We start from the raw sequence: 17,518 nt of genomic DNA, 5'->3' as shown, positions 1-17,518 counted from the left end.
GCCCGCCCCGAGGGCAAGGGCGCATGCGCAACAAGCAAAAACGCTGCGAAACTGGGACTTCGCCTCTGAGCAGATGTCACTCAAGACTAGACGGCTCCGCCCTTCTCAAGATGGCGCTGCACTCAATGCGGAAGGCGCGTGAGTGCTGGAACTTCCTCCGGGCACTTCATAAAGGACCCGAAGCTGCTCCCGCTCCCCAGGTAACCGAAACTGGCCCTTCTTCCACTAGTTTCCCATCCCGCTAGGTCCTTCTCATCCTTCTTTCCTCCCTCCGTTTGCTTCTCCCTTCCCGCTTCCTCTGGAGAGTACCAAGACCTTCCATTCCTAAGGTCGATTTGCCTAAGACTGCCTTCCTACTCTGAGCGTGGCGACGTTGCAAGGATTCGCGGTGACGTAACGCGCCTCTGGTGGGAGGAGCGCGCCGCCGCTTACCCACTTAGTCTCAGCCCCTCCCCCTCTGAGCGCCCTGAGAGCGCCGCACCTCCGCTGTTGCCCGGCAACGCGGGAAGCCCAGCAGTGTGTGAAGTTATACGATGCCAGAGGTCCGGTCCCTCCGGCACTGCACACCTTGTCTTGATCCCGTTGCTGCTTTTACTCTCCTTTCCCTAATAGCAAGCCAAGGGTCCAGCGGAGAAATTAGAGATGTTTCGTTAGGAATCGACCCGTTTAAGTAGGTGCACCCTCTTGACGTCCTCCCTCTGGCAGTGCGGTACTCGAGCAAGTGTCAGTGCATATTCCTCTATGATTTCTCCTCATTGCCGCGAAGTAGATCTGTATCTAGGAGGCTCTATGAAGGAATTTCAGCAAGCTGCCAAAGGCGTCGTCCTGTCCCGGCAGCACTCCTGTTACCATTACTCTGTAGTGTTGAGAGCATTGACACGGCCTTCAACCCGTCCTGTCAGTATTTAGAATTTTACCTTCATAGAAAAAGGGGAAAAAAATATATATATATATATATATATATACACACACTCTTTCACTTATTCAGATATTTACTTCACCCAGACATTTACTAAACGTCTTCCAAGTGCAATCTCAGTGGTAGGCACTTTGCCATACATCTCTTGGGAGATAGCTCTTGGGAACTAGGGAGATCTTAGAGATTCTGTGACTATTAGGTGATTTCCTGGCATCCTTGCATATTCATTGTCATAATGTGTAAGTGTGAGGAGCATTTTGCATGGTAACTGGTGTATTAGAGAGAGCACTAGACTGAAAGTTAGGAAACTAAAAGTCAAGGGATTTGTCTGCCACTTGCTAGCTGTGTGGCATGACAAGTCAATTTAATCTCGCTGGACTTATTTTCTTTAGCAAAATGGGTGGAGGAAGGGTTGGACTGATTGACAGTGTTCCTTCAAGCTTTGGAAAATCTATGGCTCCATGATTATGAAGCCAAAGTAAAGCAGTGAGATTAATTATGAAAACCAAGATTTAAGTTCAACTTGTTATTTTAATCATCCCATAAATTACTTAACTTTCTGTACCTAAGTTTTCTTCACTGATATGGGCCTCACAAGATTCTTGTAAGGATAGATGATATTACGCTGGAAAGTTATTTGTCAAAACAACTATTTAAATGTTGTTTGAAATTTCAGGCAGCATTGTTAGGTAAAAATTGATTCAAAATTAGATGAATACATCAAATACTCCTCTCTTTGAAGTTTGAGGTTTGATTCTGCAGAACCAGAATTGGTTGATTATTATATTTATAGCTAATAGTAGCATATTAAAACCTGTGGATTCAAAGTAACTAAGTCTTACTGTTTTTTTTATTGGAGTATAATTGCTTTACAATGTTGTGTTAGTTTCTGCTGTAGAACAAAGTGAATCAGCTCTTTGTGTATATATATATCCCCTCTGTCTTGAGTCCCCCCCCCCACAAAGTAACTAAGTCTTAGACCCAAACTTCCTCTTGTAACAAACTCAAGAGTTGAGGATGTCATAAGAAATAGAGAGTCAAAGAGAAAAGAAAAACAAACTACAGCCCACTAATGCTTGTCCTAGGAAGTTTAGGGCATTAAATCATTATAAATGCTAAAGAATAGAATTCTTAAATCTCTACTACTGTTTCAGTGGCATTTATGAATACAATTATCTTAATCAACTGTTAATCTAGATGGTCTCAAGATGTAGAATTTCCAGAACAGATTAGTGTTTCAAAACCTTTAATTTAGCTTTGAGTAGAATATGAATTAAATGTACGCAAGAGCACTTCTTAAAGCATAGTTCTACATATAAATTTAAAAAATTTTTTTATTGAAGTATAGTTGATTTACAATGTTGTGTTAGTTTCTGGTGTACAGCAAAGTGATTCAGTTATATATGTATATATATTCTTTTCATATTCTTTTCCCTTATAGATTATTACAAAATATTGAGTATAGTGCCCTGTGCTATACAGTAGGACCCTGTTGTTTGTCTATTTTATATATAGTAGTTCGTATCTGCAATCCCAAACTCCTAATTTATCCCTCCCCCACCCCCTATAGTTTTCAGTCATTAAAAATGATGGTTTGAAAGACTAGTGCAGTCTTTTGAAAGACCAACTGAGAAAAGATATAAAATTGCATTCATAGTGTAATTATAATATTATATTTGCAAATAAGTATTTATATAAATATATGTACAAGAGAAAAAAAGACTGGAAGGAAACAACTATTCTTAACTTTTTTTGTTACTCTTTGGTTTTCCTAAATAGTGGATTAAAAGTGATTTAAGTTTTCTTCTTTAAGCTTGCTGTATTTTTCACATGTTCTAAGTTGAAGATATATCACTATCAGACCCAGAATAAAGTTTTAAAACATAAATCTTCAGATAAATGTATAGTCATTATATCATCTGTGATATTGTAGCTCTCTGAGAGAGATATTTACTTGTCCCACAGTGCTGTTATTAAAATGGCCTTAGAAAAGTTATTAAAATGGCTTTAGAAAACTAAAAATTTATGGCCATTTTTCTTGTACGTATCTTCTTTTTCTCTTGAAAAGCTTCCTTTGAAGTCAAAGAGATTTTGTGAACAGATGCAGAAATATGTGAAGGAAGAATTGGATCCTTAAACCAGATGCATTAGACATTTTTATGATATCTCATAACCTTTGTAGAAAACAAAAATTATTTTGCAGGGGTAGAAAGAAATGTATATTTATCACATGAGTGATTCTATCAAAAACTAACAAATAGCAGTTTGCTTGTTATTAGTTTTGGCTGCACCAGTTACTCCCTGAGGTGAAAAGCAAAAGTGTATGAGCCACAGCAGTACTTTGCTAGAGTAATGCAATTCCTAGGTTGTTTTAATGTTTCCTTAAAAAAGCAAAATCTTGGGTAATAAGCTTGGCATTGGGGACCTTTAGTTATCTCAAGAGCAGGCTTTTGCCCCTCAAGGCTAAATGTAGAATCAAGTTTAAAATAAAAACTAGAGAGAAAACAGAAATAAAAGTGTATCAAGGCATACTCATTATGAGATGTCTACAATTTATATGAAAGTGATTTATTTTGCCAGGTGTTACCTCACAGAAAACCGCTGAAGTCTGACAAGACGAGAGTAGTCACAGAGTCGGAGGAATGAAGATCTGACATGTTATGTTTAAACGATGATGGCGTTAGGTAAATTTAAGCCTGTCATCATTGACCAAACACAGAATCCAGACTTCTTTAAGCACAAACTCATGATTGTATTGTGCAAAAAGTGAAATATTGATGATTAGAAGACTTTTGCAAGAATCTTTGTAATCATTCAGGTGCAGTGTAAAGTGTCCACATTTTTATCACAGTCCACAGTTTTATCACACACTTCATTATTAGCTGTCCCAACCTGGGTTGGTTTGGCCAGTATTAACATACTGTTTCTACTGTTCATGGCCGCTAAATGTAGCCATTCAATGAAGGAATTGTACCTGCAAAAAAATAGGCAATGTATTAAATTTTTTATCTTGTATTTAGTTCTCACAACAAGGCTTTTTAAAAAATTGCTCCTTTTTTTTTTAGCATTTTTTAAATTTTAAAATAATTTGAGATACACAAAGTTGCAAAGTACAGAGTATTCCTGTATACCCTTCACCAAGCAGCTTCTTCTTGCACAATATAATACAATTATCAAAGCCAAGAAATTAACTTGGGACAATTTCAAATTTCACCAGTTTTTCCACTAGTCTCCTGGTTTATGATGAAATCTGGGAACCCATATTGCATTTAGTTGTCATGTCTCCTCCAGTCTATGGCACTTCCTCAGTCTTTCATGACCTTGGCCTTTTTGAAGAGAATTGGTCAATTATTTTATAGAATGTCTCTCAATTTGGGTTTGTCTGATGTTTTCTCATGATTAGACTGAGGTTATGGATTTTGGCAAGAATACTCCAGTAGAGATATTGTTCATAACAAGGCTTTAAGGCAGGTATTAAGACCTTATTTTAAACATACAGAAAAAAAGTAAAAGACCTTATTTTAAACATATGGGAAAAAAGTAAAAACATGTTTTACTTTTTAGTTAAGTAAAAGCTAATTAATTATGGAATTAGGGTGGTAAAATTTACTGTTGGCATTTCACTCCATGTTTTGCAATTATAATGTGTTATTATAGGTTTCTGTGATCTTAATGGCATTAAACTGGGGTAATGTTCCCAGTGACTTTTCCCTTAGCTTTTCTCTGCCTTGTATTGTTCATCCAACATGCAGCATGAGCTACTCAGCCTGGAAAGCTATCAGGAGCTGCTATGGCCATCTGGGAATTTTACTAGTTGCTAACTGTGCCGGTTTGATCAGGCTACCTCATCTCTCTGTGCTTTACTTAAATAGGTTGTTGCGTGGATCCACTCTAAAGGTCCTTTCAGGCTTAGTCTATGAGTCCATTTGTTTAAAATGCTTTTTAGGTTTATTTTCCTTGTGAACTGACTTAGCTCATTCAAAACAATAATATGTCAATTTGGAAATCTCTTTGCATAGCTGATGGAAACTACTGATGGTAACTGCTAAAAATATAGAGGAGGAACAGTCGATAAATGCTGAGCATTTATGCTAGCAAGTCTTATGGCAGCCACAGCCAGGAAATTATGAAGAGGGTGAGGCTGCTGACCCCCAGATCCTTTCTCAGTATACCTGTTGCATGGCTGCAGGTTACAGAACTGTCCGCGGAGGCTTACGCATATATATAGGATATATATATTTGTATATTTAAGCCTGTATGCATGCATATCCTTGTGTCTTTCAGAGAAGGAGCTAACATTTAGCTAAGGCTTGTTATGTGCTAAGGCTTCTTGCTATGTACTATACTTGCTTTATCTTATTTACTTCTCACAAAAATCCTGTGAATATTATTCTATCCATTGTATAAAACAGGAAACAAAGGCTCTGAGAGATTATTTAGTAATTATAAATGATTCTGGTAATTTTCCCAAGTCAGAGAGCTAGTAAATGGCAGCGCCAGGATTCACACTCAGCCTTGCCTGTGCTTGTCCCACTCGACCAGTAGTAGTCTCTTATCAAATAAAATCTTGTGTGAATCCCTCTTAGATAAAACAGATAAAAGGAGAGCTTTTCTGCTTTAAGGAATAGAAAAGTAGCTACAGCCCTGCTTGCTTGGCCCCTCCCAGCCCCGCCTACCACCTTCCCTCCACATACAACCAGGGGCCACCAAGATGATGCCACACAGTGTTGGACTTCTTAAGATGAAGTTTGAAAAATACTTCAGCTTCCTCAAACATCCTAGTGAGTTTGTTGGCTTAGGACCACATATGATGGATGAATTGTTTTTAAGGAGCTACTCTGTAAATGAGTAGTTTGGGAGTACTTACTTTGGTATGTATGTATTTTATCAATAAAATGCAACCTTTCTTCGTTTATCTTAAGCTATGAGAGAACTTGAGATAATAGCAATCAGTTTTCTCTCCTTCCTTCCTTCCTTTCTAACTTCTTTCTTTCATTCCAAACACAGCTTACTTCTGCATAGTAGGCTGATGTTTGTACACAAAGATAATGCTATGGACCACTCCGTCACTATTGTGACGAACCTGGCCTCAAGTCTCCTCCCAGAGAGCACTTACTCCAGTTCTGCTCTTGAGTCTGTTTTACCACCACCACCAATCAGGGGTTCAGGAATTTCTCTTCTAGAGACTGCAGCATGAGGCCTAAGCCTTCTTGCTGAATTTCCACGGGAGAAATGTACTCGCTTAGGATACAAGCTGCTCTGCCTATGTGAGACACTAGAGGCAGAGAGTTAATTTATAGGCACAGAGATGATACATTGACTCCAGCTTGACTGAATTTAACTCTGCTCAGCCATTTACAGTTTTCTCTCTATATCATTTCTTAGCAATACCCTATCTTTTATTCCCAGTCAGAGGCTTAACACTTTTTCTTAACTTCCCTGCTTACTGAACAAAGCAAGGTCATACCTAGGTTCGTACCACCCCATCACCTGACTTCTAATGGTCCTGTAATCATTTACCAAAATTCGTCTACAACTTTCTTTTTTCTTGGCACTCAGCCTTCCTTGCGTTGAACCTACTTCTGGTTGGCTAAGAACTGCCTTGTTTGTTTGTTTTGTTTTATTTTGTTTTTGTTTTATTGGAGTATAGTTGCTTTATAATGTTGTGTTAGTTTCTGCTGTATATATAGCAAAGTGAATCAGCTATACATATACATATATCTCCTCTTTTTTGGATTTCCTTCTCATTTAGGTCACCAAAGAGCACTGAGTAGAGTTCCCTGTGCTCTACAGTAGGTTCTCATCAGTTATCTATTTTATACATAGTAGTGTATACATGTCAATCCCAATCTCCCAACTCATCCCACCCCCCTTCCCCCCATGGTATACATACGTTTGTTCTCTACATCTGTGTCTCTATTTCTGCTTTGCAAATAGGTTCATCTGTACCATTTTTCTAGATCCCACATATATATGTTAATATACGATATTTGTTTTTCTTTTTCTGACTTACTTCACTCTGTTTAACAGTCTCTACGTCCATCCATGTCTCTGCAAATGGCACAGTTTCGTTCCTTTTTATGGCTGAGTAATATTCCATTGTGTGTATGTACCATATCTTCTTTATCTATTCCTCTGTTGATGGGCATTTAGGAGAACTGCCTTTCTGATTGCCCTTTTGTCTCTTCAAAAGCGCAGTCGAGCTACCCTGATTTCTAACCCACAGAGGTTCTCACAACTTCCACTTTTACATTCCCTGCCCTCTAGGCTGGGACACCAACCTGGGGACAGACAGAGATGTCAGTTTCTCCTTCACATTCCTGTCCTGGTGTTCTGGCTGTGACTCTATAGTACCAGGCAACTCCACCATGGATGGAGCCCTGAACGACCTTGGGTACGTTGCTTCTTGTTTAAGGTTCTTGGGATAATAGTTGTAGATTTTTCATCAAGGCATTCAAAAACATAAAATAAAATAACAAATCTCACCTTGTAAAACATTTTCAAGTGGAATCTGTTATTGCCATTAATAATAATATTTTGTTCTAATATAACACTTTGTAGTTTTCAGAATGCTTCACATATTCTCATTTAATCCTGAGGACACAGTGTTTCACTATTTAGCCATCTAAAACTTTTACTCATTGATTAAGTTTTCATTATATCTTCCCATTTTTTTTAACCAGTTTTATAGTGATGGTGAATCTAAATAAGTAAATATCAGTATTCTTTAAAGTTTTAGTTCAGTAGATATTATTTTCTTATTTGTACTAAAATTGAATTAACGTTTAATTCATTTTTGGGCCCTGGTCTGATAGGACTGTGATAATTTCAGTTATTACTAAATATGATGATGACAGGGGGAGATGGTACCAGCACATATTTATAGGATGCTTACCATGTACCAAGCATGGTTTGAAGCACTTGACATGCGTTAGCTTATTTAATCCTAACAACCCAATGAGGTGAGTGTTAATATTAGCCCCATTTTATAGATGAGGATACTGAGAGGTTAAATAACTCACCCAAGGTCACATAGCAAGTATTTAGAGCCAAGATGTAACCCCAGGTAGTCTGATTCCCAACTCTGTGTATTAAGTGTAACAAAATACGTTAAATTCTGAAACAAATTACCCATGTTAATATGCTGATAACTGCCATGCAAACTTTCAAATCTGTTCCATGAAAGCCATTTATATATCTTGCCATGGTGACATGCAGAGTAGAAATTACAAATCATCCTTTGTTGTTGCTGTTCCTACAGTCTTGTTTGGCTCAATGAATTGTGAGAAAGGAGCAAAGCTGCCTTGTAAATTTATCTCCTTGTCTCTGTTTGGCTACTGCCACTAGGATTACCCTGTGTAAAATAAGGGCTTTTAACACATAAGTCCCAAGGTGCGTGCAGGAAGTTGTAACTATACACAGTCTATAGCTAAAAGGTCAACCTGTGCACTGCCTTGCAGGCAGAGGGAAGGTGGTGAGTGCTGAAGCTTACGGATGGCCAGGGGACCACTATCTAGGGTCTAGTTGGGATTTATAGCTAGAGTACTTTCTTCAAAAGTAACAGAGGTGCAAAGTGAGAAGATGGGAAAGATTAAAGTAATTAGTGTTGTGGGCCATTTCAACAAGGGATAAGTAAGAATTTTATTCTAAAAGATTCTCATTCCAAAAGTTCTTAGAGGAGTCTGTAATTAATTGAGTTAAAGTGAATTATTAACAATTAGTACATTAATTGGGATGCTGTTGAGCCTTTACAATTAGCAACATTGAACACTGAGTTTATTTTATACTCCAGACAAAGGGCTTCTCATGAACATTTCCTATACTCCCATGAACAGAGACTTTGCATGGACCATTCTATTTTATATTCATTCAGCCTCACTCTTACTATATTACTTTGGGCCCCTTTTGGGAAAATAGGAGAATGTAATTGTGAAGGGAAATGGAGCTGTTTACTTAAATCTCTGATTTGGATTCCTGTCCTCCCATGGGGAGAATGGTCTGAGCAGCCAGTTCATAAATTTACTGGAAGAGAGAAGAGCCTCTTGGGCTGGGGGTAAGTGTGTAGCATGAAGGTGGAGTCCCAGGGGAGATGTTAAGGACCAGACTACGTGGAGCCCTTGCCAAATCCGGGGAGAGAGCCAGGTTGGCCCTCCGTGGATACTGGTTACCTGGACATCTTGGTTGTGAAGGGAAGTCCTTCTGTGCAGGCAACGTTGGCTTCTCCCCTGGCTGGCATGTTTCCAGACACCCCCACGCCACCAAGCTGTGAAACTCAGTAACCCAGAGAAGCAAGTGTCTAGAGGATCAACAGTCACATGAACATCATACTTGTCTTTTTTTTTTTAATTTATTTTATTTTATTTATTTATTTATTTTGGCTATGTTGGGTCTTCGTTGCTGCGCGCGGGCTGTCTCTAGTTGCGGTGAGAGGGGGCTACTGTTCGTTGCGGTGTGCAGGCTTCTCATTGCGGTGGCTTCTCTTGTTGCGGAGCATGGGCTCTAAGCACGTGGGCTTCAGTAGTTGTGGCATGCGGGCTCAGTAGTTGTGGCGCATGGGCTAAATTGCTCCGCGGCATGTGGGATCTTCCCAGACCAGGGCTTGAACCCGTGTCCCCTGCATTGGCAGGCGGGTTCTTAACCACTGCGCCACCAGGGAAGCCCTGTACTTGTCATCCTAAAGTTGACTGACTTCTTACTAAGAGAAAGTGTGGTAGAGCAGAAGGGGCATGGCTTTTGGGATCAGTCAGGCCTGGCTCCACTACATGCTAACTGTGTGATGTCAGGCAAGTTACTCAACCTCACTATGCCTCAGTTTTCTCGTCTGCACAGTATTAATAGTAATACTCCCATGGTAAGAACTTCATGTGGATTCGAGATTCTGCCATATGTATAAAGGCCCTTGGCCAGTGCACAGCACCTAGTGGGTCCTCTGTGCTTGATGATGATTATTTCTTCAATAATATATAATTCTCCTCAGCAGCCTTTCTCTCCTCTACCCTTATCAATCTTAATAACCTTCGATTCCTCCCATCCCCCCACTATCCTCCCCCCACCCCGCAAAATAAAATCAGTCTGACCAGATTAACCTCCCAAAAGCAGTGTGCTAATTATGTTGTTCCCTTGCTCAGAACCTTTGGGGGCTTCTCATAAAGCTTAGACTCCTTATACCCCCACCTTCAAGACCTTCCACAGCCCAGATCCAAAATACTTCTCTAGGCCATTGCTGTCCTACATGGATCCTTTGCCCTGGAGTTAAGAGAATTTCCAAGTTTGCTCAGAGCTGTTTCCTTTTGCTTCTTTGTTAATGTCACTGTCTCTTCTTGGAAAGACCTTTCTTCCCATTCTAATTTGTCTGTATGCCACCATTCTCTAAAATAAAAAACAAGCAAACAACAAAAACAAAACTCATAGATAGGTTCCAGAAAACTTTGTTCTTAAGCTGGAAATGATTGCTCCCAGTTTGAAATTTTACAGGACTTTGTACCTTTCTTATAGAAATTAACAAATCCTGCCTTATATTCTCTCTGTTTGTAGACATTTGCTTTAGGACAGGTGGAGAGCCTGGGTTTTTTTTGTTTTGTTTTGTTTTTTGTTTTTGTTTTTGTTTTTTATTTAGACCTTTTGTGAACACTCCAGCAGGAAATAGTTTATGATACATACGTTGTTCCACAGATGCAGCCTCAGGCTGCCACTCAGTAGGCCGACCTCACCAGGGGAATGTTCCTGGAGGCCACCCCCAGTTGTGAAAGATGGAACAGGAAGAATTCTTCCTGTTGAGCCCTGGCTATGATAACTAAATGTGAGAGAAAATGAGTTATTACTTAAACCTTTGGCATAATAATTCCTGTAACAGAAAGAGGTCAGTAAGTATCTATTGAGTGAATGAATTCAGTGAAAAGTAAATCTAATAAGACATGAGAAAGTTCATACCATTGGCATTTAGCCTATTGTTAATTTAAACCGCACACTTTTGTGTATATATATTTTTAAGATTTATTGATTGATTGATTGCTATGTTGGGTCTTCATTTCTGTGCTAGGGCTTTCTCTAGTTGCGGCAAGCGGGGGCCACTCTTCATCGCGGTGCACGGGCCTCTCACTATCGTGGCCTCTCTTGTTGCGGAGCACAGGCTGCAGACGCGCAGGCTCAGTAGTTGTGGCTCACAGGCCCAGTTGCTCCGCGGCATGTGGGATCCTCCCAGACCAGGGCTCGAACCCGTGTCCCCTGCATTAGCAGGCAGATTCTCAACCACTGCGCCACCAGGGAAGCCCTGTGTATATTTTTATGTATACAAATACAGAAGATTTTCAATGTTCGCTGCAGTTAATAAGTGATCTTATTATTGCCTAAAGTATCCAGATGTTTATAAGTGACTGGGAGATAATACTGGTTTCATTTCAATAATTTTCCAAGTAGGCTGTGAATTTCGAACTTGTTGCTATAACTGACTTTTATTGTCACTCTGGCCCTAATTGTATTTTTCATAGGTGTATCTAACTATACTGGGGTTTGCTACCTCTATATATTATACTAAAGTTTGTAGACTGAGGATTAAGATGAGAAGTTTTTATTTTGAGCTTAGTTTTGCCTCAAGAGGCTGTCTGGTTCAATAAACGTGCATATTATCTATACAACAACCGACATCGTGCTTTATCAAGAGTATGCTTTCAACTCATGAAGGAAGTAAAAGGCTCATTTATTGTGGCAACATTGCTTTTTTTCTTAATTGTTCATTTTAAGTCCCTTTAAAGCAACCTGTGAAGGCATGCCTAGGACCTTTGCTCTATAGATCTTGGTATGCTCTGCAGAGATACAGAAAACAGACCTAAGTCTCACTGCACTGTTCTACTGTGTAGACAGGCCATTTGTAAGCTTCCCATCTAGTGCTATTTCATTTTTCTTTGCACCGTGATAAGAGTAGAGTAGTATGATTCAAGAATTTATGTCTACAGTACAAAGAACTTACATTTTCTTCTTTTAAAGTGGCCTAGTGGCATTTTAGTAGTTAAGGAAAGTTTATTGTCATGCTTGCTTACCAATTTATCATTTACATGTTTAATAAAACCCGAAATCAACCTAGCCTAATCATAGAACGGTTATAGAATGTCATGTCTGTTAGACGGGGTTTGATTGCAGCATCTTCCTGATAAGTCCGTGACTATAGTGGCCAAACATCTTGTTAAACCCAGAACCAGTTGTACCCATCAATCTTTAAAATGTCTTGGAAATTCCAATGTTTCAGCATCCACATGACATCTCCCACATTGTTTTTCACATTCTAAAATGGAACAGAAATTCTTTAGCAGACCATGTGTCCTTAATTTTGATTGAGAATATATTAACATATCTATGACTCAAAATAAAGACACAGCTTATCCCCTCATCTTATTTTTCTGTCTAAATAGCAGACTTCTGGTCAGTCTTCCATGACTCCTGTCTTCCTGAGAGTCAAATGCCTGCCTTTACACGGACTGTGGAGGTAGGGTCATCCAGCTTCCATGTGGACCACATGTTAGAAGGGATGGGGAGAGAGAGGAGTGGCTCTTCAAAAAAAAACTAACAAAGCCAAGACCACTGAGAGGATTACTGTCAGCTGAGTAGCACTTAAATTTATGTCTTTAGAGAGATCATCAAGAAAATCCTGTAAAGTGGGAAAATGTTTTAAAAATCAGGGGGTTTTAACCCTTTGTAGTCTCAAACTGAGAGAGAGACCAGAGTTGAAAAATCCAACAAAGAGAGAGATGAGAGAAGAATCATTAGAGTGTGGATCTAAGGATCAAAGGGCTAGAGAATTTCAAAGAGAAAATGAAGAGCAAGATAGTGCTATGGCGGGGTGGGGGTGTGTGTGTGTGGGATGAATTGGGAGATTGGGATTGACATATATACACTAATATGTATAAAATGGATAACTAATAAGAACCTGCTGTATAAAAAAATAAATAAAATAAAATTCAAAAATTCAAAAAAAAAAGGTAGTGCTATAGTATGATAAAGACTAAAAAATTATCCCTTAGAGTTTATAATTGGTGTATCACTAATGATATTAGCAACAACAACAGCTTTAGAAGAGTTATTGGTGCAGATTAATGATGGTGAGATGAGAGGTGAGGAAGTTTGAGGAGCCTGAATGAGAAGGAAGTGCCAAGAGAGGGAGAAGGGAGCTTTAAAGAATGGCCTGACCAAGAGAATTTTTTGGAGGTAGGGTCTTTTAAGAACAGACTTGAGCATGATTATAGGAGCCAGTGAAGATGGAGAGACTGAAGATACAGGAAGAGGTGGAAAGAAATGCAATCCAGAGCAAATGATTGAACACTAGGCGAGGCAGATCAACTCTGACACTAGGAGAAATGGCTGTGGGTCTAGATGAGTTTGCTGGGAATGGGATGGGAAATTCAGGAACTCTAAAACCTGATGGATATAATTCTCTCAGGAGGCTTCAGTCCTGAGATGATGGAATAAGTTAGTGCTTTAGTAGATGGGTACTAAAGTCAGACTGCCTGGGTTCAAAGTCAGGTTCTTCTACTTGGTTACTGGAAGTCGTTGGGCAAGTCACTGAACATCTCTACCTCATTTTCTTCATCTGTAAGATGAGTTAAAAGCTTGACCTCTATAGGCAGACTGCCAGAGTTTGGAGCTAGTAAGCTCCCCCACTAGCTAGCAATATGGCCTTGGCAAGTCACTTAACCTTTCTGTGCCTTAATTTCTTCATCTGTAAAACGGAGACAATAATAGTGTCTACCTCACAGAATTACCGTGAGCATTAAATGAGTTAATATTTATAAGTGTCTAGAACAGTACCAGGCACATTGTGAGTACTATAAGTTTTTAAAAATTGTTCAGTAAGCAGTGTTGAGAGTTGAGGGCCTAAGGAACTATAACTTAAATTTATAGGTAGATTCTGCATTGTTTTAAGATTTTTCACCTAAAGTGCTCAGCTACCAAAGTATATAAGTGAAGAATGAGCTTTCTAGCCTTGATCCAGGATTGGAGTTTTTTCATGGCTGTCAGGACATTATTTATGGCAAGGGGAGTTGAGGTTGCTAATGAGAGCATAGTCCATATGATTGACCTTGGGGCCAGGCTGGGTAGGGAAGAAGAGAGATCAGATAGGGACTGCTGCACCAGGAGAGAATGGAAAAATCAAAGGCTCTGATTTCTAAGTGAGCTTGGAGAGCAAGTATAGTGGGAATAAAAGCATGAAAGAGTTGAACGGCGGAAGGTCATAGACTGAGTAGAATATTGACATTTATGATTTCAAAAACAGAGGAATTCTGGGTGATGACAAGGTCCAGGGTGTGACCATGGGACCAGGTAGTTGAGGTTGAAGAGTTCAAACAACTGTTTTGAATGCTAGAATATTGGGTGGGTAATCTCCCTGATAATTGAACTCTTTCAGATGATGGAAGTTAGGGTAGAAGGAAAGCCAGCTTGCTAAGCCTTTAATCAATTTAGGAGGTGGGGAGAATACAACAAAGTGCTGAGTAAGTGTAAACATCTATTCTTCTGTTTATATAGTCATGTCAGACATTTTGGACCATTTGTACCAATGTTTCCTGAACTATTAAAAGATTCTGTTCAGTATATTATTTGGATATGTCACCTGGTGAAGTATGTTCTCATCTCTAATTCATGGGAGTAATAAGGTCATGAATATTGTACACATATTGACATATTAACAAATATTGAGCACTTACTATGTGCTAAGTGTTGGAGATAGACCAATGAAGAACACAGACAAAATCTTACATTCCAGAGAGAGACAAGTAATTAAAATATATAGTATGTTAGATGATAATAGCTGATATGGAGAAAACTAAAGCAGGGGCAGGAGACGGTAACTGCCACAGGGTATTGCAGTTTTAAATTGGGAAGTCAGCAAAGGCTTCTAAGAAGGTGAGGTCTGAGAAAAGACCTGAAGGTGGTGAGAACATATACAAGGTAGATATCTGCGGGAAGATGGTGCCAGGCAGAGGAAACAAAAATGGAAAGGCCATGAGGTGGGAGACTAACCTGGCATGTTTGAAGACCAGCAAGGAGGCCAGTGTGGCTTAAGAAGAATGAGCATTTTCTTTATTTTACAAATACTATATACTACCTACTATGTTGGACACTTTTCTAATTACTTTGTACATATTAACGCATATGATGCTCAGAACAACCCTATAAAACAGTGCTATTATTGGCCCCATTTTACAGATGACGAACTGTAAAACAGATGTTAAGTAACTTGTCACAGTGACAACAAAATGCAGACAGTTAAAAAGGGAAAGGAGCCAGGGTCCTAACCTCAGGTTGATTTTGCATTATGCTGTCCATTCTAGTAGTAGGACGTGAAGTCAGATGGCTAATAGGAAGGTGGAAGTAGAGAAGTCAATTGTATAGAATCTTAGAAGCAACTGTAAAGACTTTGTCTTTTACTAGGATTGAGTTGCAAAGCCATTGGAAGTCTTTGGAGAAAGAACGTGGGCTGACACAAGTTTTTAAACTTCACCCTGGCTGTTATGTTAAAAATAGAAGAGCACGATAGAAGCAACATCTTGTAATTAGACGTTAGCACAAGATCTGAGAAAGGGATGATAGTGGCTTGGACAAGGATGAGTAGTAAAGATGGTTTCATCAAAGATGAGAAGTGGTCACATTCTTGATATTTATTTTAAAGAATATAGAGCCAATGAGATTTTTTTTTTTTTTTTTACTGAGTAGGTGTAGGATGGGAGGAAAGAGTCAAGATTGATTCCAAGGTTTTTGGCTAGAGCAACTGGAAGAATGAATTCACCACTTACAAAGATGGTAAAGACAGCAAGAGGAGTAAGACTTTGGGGGTGGGAGGGAAGATCAGGAGTTGAGTTTTAGATGTGTGGAGTTTAGATGCCTAGTGAACATTTAAGTGGAGAAGTCAAGTAGGCAGTTGGATGTATGAGACCAAACCTCAAGAGATGTCTAGATAGAGATATAAATTTGTAAGTCTTCAGACTGCTTAAAGCTATGAGATTGGGTGTGATCATTTAGGCAGTGTTTTTGGAAAGAGAAAAGATGTCCAAGTACTGAGCCTTGAGCATTTCAACATTAAGAGATTGGGATGATGAGAATAACCAGCCAAGATAGTAGTAGCCAGGTAGGTAGGAGTCCAACTCACATGCGTCTGTGCATATGTGCACATGTGCACACACACGTGCTTGCAGATGCATACATGCACACCATATATCGTATATGAAGATAGAATGATCAGGAGTACCAGCTATTTTCTTCACTGATTACTTGCAGGAAAATTTAATTTCTCTACGTGCAGGAAAATTTAATTGGGAAGCCACATTATTAAATAAGGTAGCTTGATGGGTGTGGAATCAGAACAAGGTGTGGGAGGGTGTTCATTGGATCACCTCATCGACTAGTGTAATTAAGCTATGATAACCCAAAGCTCCATCCCCATTTTGGAACATACATGCTCCTTGGGCAATATATTCCTGGCTGTTGTCATAGCACCAATTTCCTTGGACATCGCTTTAAAACACATGGCCAAAGTTTTCCCAAAAGAGCTGCTTTTTCTAAGCTTCCACCCCTCCAGGAGGCATATTCTTTCTTTAGATATGTTAATGTACCTCATCTTGTTTCCATTAAGTCTTGTCCTCAGAGTTCTTCTACTTTTGGGGGAGGGGTCACTGTTTCCTTTGATTAAAAGATGGACCTTCTACCTAGCAAAATATGTACATAAATTCTCAAAACTTTGTGTACAGTTTTACAAATCCATGAACCCAGGTTAAGAACTCCTACTTTAAGGTGACCTATCTGTTTTGTTGACTCATGGAAGGTAAACTTACTCTCTTCTTTCAAAGCCCTCTTCCTTATTGTCTCCTCTACCACTTACTAATTACAAAGCTGGTCTTATGATCTACACCATAGGACTTTTGTGTGAAATTGTTTCATAATGAGGTATTTCCGGTACTTCAGCAAGTGAAATCTCTTGTCTGAAGAGGGAGGTAGACTGTCATACCATATGCCTCCGTGTTCAAATGGCTTCATAGTGAAGTTCTAGTGTATGCTTATAGAATAACACAAATGTGTAAGGCTCATGATAGCCAATTCTGAAATTCAGCCTTTAGTGGAGGGTGTGTGAATCTTACTATAAAATGCTGCTGCTTAAACATTTAGGTATATATATATATATATATATATATATTATTAAAGTTTGAAGGAAATAGAGGAAGATTGAAAATATTTGCTTGAAAGAAAAAAAAAAAAAACTGTCTAGAATATTAAGAGCAACACCCATCTGAACTTCACAGAAAGTGTCGTGAGAGTGCCAGTGATTAGAACTGATCAGATATTTGGCTGTCCTTTTCAACCAGAAGATGGATTTAAACCAGATTACCACATCCACGGTTTAGTTTTGAAGAGAGGAAAAAAAAAAAAAAGCCAATTATTTGTCTCTTTTTTCAAAGGCCTTTCTTGTATTGTAGATCCCTGAAAAGCTGGTCGAGAAGCCAGCCTTTCACATCCATTAAGGTTAGCTCTGAAACTGTTGAGTTTGATCTCTTCCATTTGCCATCTGGATACAGTAGAGAAAAAGCTATTCTGCACTGGGTTGCTGGACACCATCCA

The 17,518-nt window shown here is 39.1% G+C and overlaps 1 protein-coding gene across 3 annotated transcripts in view; it reads left to right on the top strand.

Annotated features, from left to right (window-relative positions):
* The first annotated feature begins 91 nt into the window (after nucleotides 1-91).
* Nucleotides 92-17,518, top strand: part of WARS2 (tryptophanyl tRNA synthetase 2, mitochondrial) — an 85,402-nt gene continuing 67,975 nt past the window's right edge. For 2 of the 3 annotated variants that reach the window (XM_068540593.1, XM_068540594.1), the window contains exon 1: nucleotides 92-200. In XM_068540593.1, the coding sequence (XP_068396694.1) occupies nucleotides 111-200 (90 nt within the window). In that variant the 5' untranslated portion in view covers nucleotides 92-110. Of the gene's footprint in view, nucleotides 201-7,263; nucleotides 7,314-17,518 lie in introns of those variants that run through there. The other variant, XM_068540595.1, reaches the window with a different exon arrangement.

Source organism: Eschrichtius robustus, chromosome 3 (genome assembly GCF_028021215.1).
Source record: "Eschrichtius robustus isolate mEscRob2 chromosome 3, mEscRob2.pri, whole genome shotgun sequence".
NCBI lineage: Eukaryota > Metazoa > Chordata > Mammalia > Artiodactyla > Eschrichtiidae > Eschrichtius > Eschrichtius robustus.
This window is presented reverse-complemented; position numbering and strand designations above follow the sequence as displayed.